Consider the following 7,500-nt stretch of genomic DNA (forward strand, 5'->3'; position numbering starts at 1 on the left):
ACGTGAGTGTGTATGTGCGTATATGCACGCGCATGCGTGAGTGTGTGCATGTATGAGTGTGCATGAGTGCGCACGTGTAAGTGTGGGCGTATGCATGTGTGCGTATGTGCTCATGTGTGTGCACTGTTCAATTTTCACCTTGTGCTTACCTTTCCGCTTCCATGAAGGCCATGGAGTAGAGGGATATCTTGGCGATCATGCTGTAGTCCGGAACCATCATGGCGACCGACCGGAAGAGCACCTTCAGGTTGTCCGGGAGGACGCGGCGACCGGCGTAGCTGCAGCGACAACCGGGACGGGAAAAAAAAAAGTTTTCGGGATCTGTGCCCACACTTTCAAGGTCAGATTATTCTATGAATGTTTGTATATGGTGTGTGTGTATGTGTGTGTGTGTGTGTGTGTGTGTGTGTGTTTGTGCGTGTATATATATATATATGTATATATATATATATATATATATATGTATATATACTGTATATATATATATATGCAAAGTAGACCATTTGGAAAAAGGAAACTAACGAAGCAGAGCGCTTTCGTATATTAAATCTTCAGTGCACTGAAGATGTAATATACGAAAGCGCTCTGCTTCGTTAGTTTCCTTTTTCCAAGTGGTCTACTTTGCATAAGTGAACACACGTACCCGTGTTCTTATTAGCATATATACACACACACACACACATATATATATATATATAATGTGTGTGTGTGTGTGTGTGTGTGTATGTTGGTGCGCGTGTGTATGTTTATGTGTGCGTGTGTGCGTTCGTTTCTGCATGTATGTATAATGGTTGACTCATCCTTCATTGTCCTGAAGAGTCTATCATCTACGCCTGCCCCATCTACATCCGAGCTGGATTTCACGTCAGAATTACTGAAACTAAGAGATCGGAGAGAATAGAGGAACCCGTTTTCTCCACTGTAGCTTCGATGAGGAAAACAGCCAAGAAAAGAAAACGGTAAACTATTTACAAAGCAACTATCAAACAATGTTAATGGTAGGTATGAAAACCTTTTCTATATCTATATCTATATACCAAGGGCTTTTTCGCCCATGTAAGGGAGGTAACTAAGTCAAAAGGCCCGTGCACACTTCCACCCATGACACTCGTATCCGCCACCCTTTCCTCCATCTCATTTTAGCTCCTCGTTTACCGTAATTGATTTTGGTTAGGGTTACTTTACTTTCGTGGCTCAATGCATATTGCACATGACATGAAGGCTTATAAATTAATCACTGACTTAAAGAAAATGATGACCTCTAATTCATCCTTGTGTCTAATGTGATGAACTTGTTGAAAGTCTTCATTCTATCAACTTTCACGTCATTAGCGTGGCCAGCCGTATGGCTGAAAGGGAGAAGTTATTCGACGCTTTGCTGACATCTCGTAACTGAAAAGCGTCTTTGCCAGCCAGAGTCTTGGTAACAGATGTAAACAAGAGACTCCATCTATTCATTCATGGCTAATTGGTACTTTTTTGAGACACCAAGACTACACACCTAAAAAGTGTCGAGGAACTTGTTCCCCAACTGTGAATACTGACACATCAAGGAAGGGCATGCAACATAATCTAGTTATGGAGTTCCCATGGCCCTCCAAGATACTGAGTGACCCTTCGAGGCGGCTCTAATCACCAAGACTCCTCGAGGGTTGATGTTCTTGGACTATCAACAAGGTCAGGCCAAGAGTGACTCCAAGCACCTACGAAGTAACTACGAAAGAAGGTGACAGACATTACGAGGCCTAAGCACAAGTCACAAAACAGTAGACACTTAAGACGAATGAAAGAGTACGAGTTCGCAGACTAACGCTAAAGACAAACAAGAACATGCTTGGACCCTTCCGCACCGGGCGGCTCTTCCCCTGGCTGACGCCAGACTGCTTTATTCATTGCCATGGCACCCCCACACCCTTTCGGCAGCAAAGCGAGCCTCTCTCGGGTTCGCGTATACTCTCTTGCTGAACAAAATCGCCTGGCGTTTGCCACCGCACCACCAATGCAGAGTCCTCATATATATATATATATATATATATGACGGTGGAAAAAGAAGTCCCGGGTCTAGTTCCGAGTTACTGAGTTTATTCCTGCCCGGTTTCGCTCTATGCTTATTCGAAGCATAGAGCGAAACCGGTCAGGAATAAACTCAGTAACTCGGAACTAGACCCGTGACTTCTTTTTCCACCTTCATCAACTTGTCATAATGTACCAACATATATATATATATATATATATATATATATAAATATATATATATATATATATATATATATATATATATATATATATACATATACATACAGTGAAGCAGACCGACAGACATAACCAAACATTGTTGGCTTTCCAAAGATGACGACAGTCGTTAGAATCCACAGAGTCCAACACTGACATAAACAGACGGAAAGACGGACTGACGGGACATGCATCCATCCACAAGACACGGACTCAGCAACCTGATTCTCGGGAACCTACTTGATGACGTCACCACCGTACCCTGGGTTCATGGTGACGAAGAAGCTGCAGGAGGGGTCGAGGGAGAGATCGACCCCCTGGAGCAGGAACCTCTGGGCGCCCTCGGCCACGGCCGTCTGCAGGCACCGCAGGAGCTGCGCCGCCACAGAGAGCACCTCCAGGTCCATCCGGTTGAACTCGTCGAAGCAAGCCCAGGCCCCGCTCTGCGCCAAGCCCTGCGAATGGAGAGACACGGACGGAGAGGAGCATTATTGTCTGGAGCCAGCGCTTCTTCTTTCTCTCCTCCTCCTTGGGGGGGGGGCGAAGAAAGGTTGGAGTCATGGATGTGGTAAAGCAGAAAGGAAGGAAGGGAGTAGAAAGAGGAGGAAGAGGAGAAGGGGTAGAAAATACAAGTGGTAAGCATTCTTCTTTGAGTGGAAATTAATTTTCAATCGTTAAAAAATGCTGCTTGACTCTGGTCCATAGGGATTGTTACTGAACTCTCTAAATTATTCTTATTGGGAGAAAGAAAGGAGAGAAGGGTAGAGTGGGAGGGAGGGAGGGAGGGAGGGAGGCGAAATGTTGGGTAAGGCTTCCCATACAAAAGAACATGTAATATACTCTTGCACTGCATACTTAGTTAAAAAAAATCTTATCTGACATTAGTAGTGTATCATATGAAACAATCTATTTTTTTCGAAGTCTATATCCGATCTACACTTTCAATGATAGTGGCTTGAAATCACCAAATCCTAGATTTCTAACACGTTAGTTGCGCAAAAGATTACACCTGAAACATTATTGAGCGCCATTTATTAGACAGTTGTTAGAACAATGTCTTAATTGATAAGGGAAAGGCTGCTCCCATTCATTTTGTTTTACGAAAGGCAAAGAAACACGGTGGCGATATTCTTATCTGTGGATACCTTTGAATACATACGGTATACGTATTATCATTACCATTACTAATAATAACAATCATCGTCGTCATCTTCATCATCACCAACGTCATCATCATCATCATCATCATCATCATCATCATCAATCATCATCATCCTTTTTATCATCATTATCATTGTTATTATCATTATCATTATTGTGTTGCAAGGGAATTCCTAAATGTCTTTATGCTTACCCTTGAGTTTATGATTTATTCAGTCTATGCTTGTGCATATGTGCTCATGGTGAAATGTGGTGTATGGTGGTAAGCTCCAACGTATGCCTATTGTGTGATCTAACCCTAGGTCAGAAAGGCTGACCTCACAGCCACCTGCATCAAGCTCCAAAGACGACCAGGAATGTTGCCAAAACAGCATTAACTACTAGTTAATCATATATATATGTATGCATATATATATATATATATATATATATATATATATATATATATATATATATATATATATTAGACTGGGTGCTCACACTCAGGCCTATACTGTATATAAATTTAGTCATAAGGAATATATTAATAGAGTTATAACCGAGTTGGCAACCGACACGGATTTCCTTTATCGCTCCCTAAGGTGGCCAGCGACAGGTTAGGCTTAACTACGCTGTCGTCAAGACTTACAAATGGATAGAAGAACACAAGCGACGCCTTTTATCCCAACGCCTCCAAACTTATGTAGCCCAATATCCCACAATTGTTATTACTTTATATATATATATATATATATATATATATATATATATATATATATATATATATTTACAACCCTAATGGTTTGCAAGGACAACACTTAAATATTCCTAGAGTGAAAGAAGGAGGCCGGAACCATATCTCTCGCCGTCAGGTTCGGGATTCGAGCCTCCTACCCGCTCGGCGGCAAAATCGCCAAGTAATCTTTTCTGGCCTGAAGGAGTTTCGACTCCTCGGACTATTCGCCCGACTGGAAGGTCTCCCTTCTTCTACTCCTGGAAACAAAAAAGGACAAGAAGGTCTAACCTTGAAGAACTTGGCCAAGGCCTGGTAGTCGAGGCCCTCGGAGCAGTTGAAGATGACACACTGCTTGGCCACGGCCTTGGCCAGGTCCTTGCACGTCTCCGTCTTGCCCGTGCCCGCCGGGCCCTCCAGCGCCCCGCCTAGGCTCATCTTGAGGGCCCCCATCAGCGTCCTGCAGGAGAGGAGAGGGAAGGAAGTGTCCAGTTTGTTCATAGAGAGATGACTGGATATCAACTCACTCTCCTTCTCGTACAAACACACACACACACACACACACACACACACACACACACACACACACACACACACACACACACACACACACACACACACACACACACACACACAACATAAACACAGACAAATAAAGACACACACACACACACACACACACACACACACACAACAAAAACACAGACAAATAAACACACACACACACACACACACACACACACACACACACACACACACACACACACACACACACAACATAAACACAGACAAATAAAGACACACACACACACACACACACAACATAAACACAGACAAATAAACACACACACACACACACACACACACACAACATAAACACAGACAAATAAAGACACACACACACACACACACACACACACACACACACACACACAACATAAACACAGACAAATAAACACACACACACACACACACACACACACACACACACACACACGTAGACCCACACACACCTACACACACACACAACATAAACACAGATAAATAAACACACATACATACATGCACACACACGGATCTACACACACAAACAAACACACAACATATACACAGATAAACACACATACATATACACGTAATCCAAAGACCAAGGTGAATCACACACACACACACACACACACACACACACACACACACACACACACACACACACAATCTACACGCGCGCACACCTACACACCTGAAGCAGCGGTCGGTCAAGGGTGTGACCACAAGCCTGGAGGTGGTGCCCAAGTACTCGTAGCTGTACTTGAGGCGGGTCAGGACCATGTCCACGTGGACCAGCTCGTTGGTCCAGTAGTAGCGCAGCTGCGACAGCCAGGCGAAGTCGCCGACGGAGGAGACGCCCTTACGGACAAGTTCCTCCACCACGTCACGACCTGGGCGGCGGAGAAAGGTCAAGGAGAACGTAGGTTAAGTGGAAAAGCGAGATGGGGGAGAGAGAACGAGGATTCTATTCAGGTGAAAAAATAAAACACCTTGGACATAAAAGGACAGCATTAGGGATAAATGATTTTGTCAAAAATAATACATAACATCATCATAAGAGCAGAGTTCGGTACATCTGGGGAGCATCTGGGGAGCTTCCGGGGGGAGAGGGGGGGTTTTCGCCGGGGGGGGGATTTCCAGGGGTGGACCTCCGTGGCCGTAGGGGAACCGCCCGGAAGATGTCCGGGAGTCCACCCAGAGCCCCGGCGAGAAGACCCTACGGGAGAACTCACAGTGGACGTAGGTGACGACGAGGGCGCTCATGGTGGTCCGCACGTTGGGGTCCGGCTGCGACCGGAGGAGGGAGACCACCTCCTCCAGCAGGTCGTTGCAGACGCCCAGGTACGCCTTCGCCAGCACAAAAGAAAAGGGTTGAGGGCGAGTCCAGATGGAAGGGAGAATGTCGTCATCATGATCGTGACGATGTTCATGATAATGATGATAAAGATGATGATGATGATGATTATGATGATGATGATGATGATGATGACGACGACGATGATGATGATGGTGGTGATGATGGTGGTGATGATGGTGGTGGTGATGATGGTGGCGATGATGATGATGATAATTATGATGATGATGATGATGATGATGATGATGATGGTGGTGGTGGTGATGATGGTGGTGGTGATGATGGTGGCGATGATGATGGTGGCGATGATGATGATGATGATGGTGATGATGATGATGATGATGATGATGACGGTGGTGGTGATGATGGTGGCGATGATGATGGTGGCGATGATGATGGTGGCGATGATGATGATGATGATGGTGATGATGATGATGATGATGATGATGATCATCATCATCATCATCATCAAAAATATATAATTTAGATAGATATATTGCATTAATGAATGCATAAAATGGATGAATAAATTAAATAAGTAAATGCATAAAGTAAATAAACAAACAAGTAAATAAATAAATAAATAGATAAATAAATAGATAAATAAATAAACAAATCAATGAATAATTAAATAAAGAAATGAATATTCCAATAATGAAACCATGAGGTGATTGATAAATAATTAGATGAATAGAAATAAATAAATGAACAAGTAAGTGTATGAATAGGTCAATAAACAAAGATTTAAAACATAAAAACAATTTTACAAAAGACAGACGAGTAGGTACGAAACATACGAAAGAAACAGAAAAATAAACAAATAAGCAAATGAACGAATAAGTTGATAAAGGAATAAATAATTGAATGAATAAATGAGCAAATAAATGCAGGTGTAGAAAAATAGATAGATACATAAATGAACCAGCAGCAGTTAGTTCCACAGGCCCAGCACCACCTAAACCTGGACACTGCACACCTACCTTCAGGTTCCCCTGCTGGAGGCCGGACGTGACCTCGGAGGTCCAGACGATCTGGGCGACGCTGAGGGTGATCTGCGAGGGCCACTGGGTGATCCACTCCCCGTGGGGCGTCAGCGGGTGGTTCTCCACGGCCCGCACGGCCACGTCCTGCAGGCTCTGCATCATCATCTCCTGAACCTCCACCAACCAGCGCTCCACCAGGCCCTGAGACCCCAGGACATATATGTGAGAGAGAGAGAGAGAGAGAGAGAGAGAGAGAGAGAGAGAGAGAGAGAGAGAGAGAGAGAGAGAGAGAGAGAATGACTCCTCTCGAGACGAACTTCGGCGAGGGCGCCTTTTCAGAAACATCCCGAATAAGACTTTATGTTTCACGTTGTGCCTGATACACTCGACACCCTCACATCATGACATATATGTATATACAAGTATGTCATAAATAGCGACACGCCACTGCCCAAGCAAGCGCCAATGTCCTGGTATCCTCCCTCCCTCCCTCCGGACGCCACATCAAA

The 7,500-nt window shown here is 44.2% G+C and overlaps 1 protein-coding gene across 1 annotated transcript in view; it reads right to left on the minus strand.

The window, feature by feature from the left end:
• The window catches only part of LOC143028725 (dynein axonemal heavy chain 3-like), a 123,580-nt gene that overhangs the window by 60,953 nt on the left and 55,127 nt on the right, over nucleotides 1-7,500 (minus strand). Inside the window, 6 exon segments of the mRNA XM_076191095.1 lie at nucleotides 150-278; nucleotides 2,494-2,687; nucleotides 4,397-4,565; nucleotides 5,346-5,544; nucleotides 5,887-6,001; nucleotides 6,989-7,192. Of these exon segments, the coding sequence (XP_076047210.1) occupies nucleotides 150-278; nucleotides 2,494-2,687; nucleotides 4,397-4,565; nucleotides 5,346-5,544; nucleotides 5,887-6,001; nucleotides 6,989-7,192 (1,010 nt within the window).

Source organism: Oratosquilla oratoria, chromosome 10, assembly GCF_046742065.1.
Source record: "Oratosquilla oratoria isolate Oo_2021 chromosome 10, ASM4674206v1, whole genome shotgun sequence".
NCBI lineage: Eukaryota > Metazoa > Arthropoda > Malacostraca > Stomatopoda > Squillidae > Oratosquilla > Oratosquilla oratoria.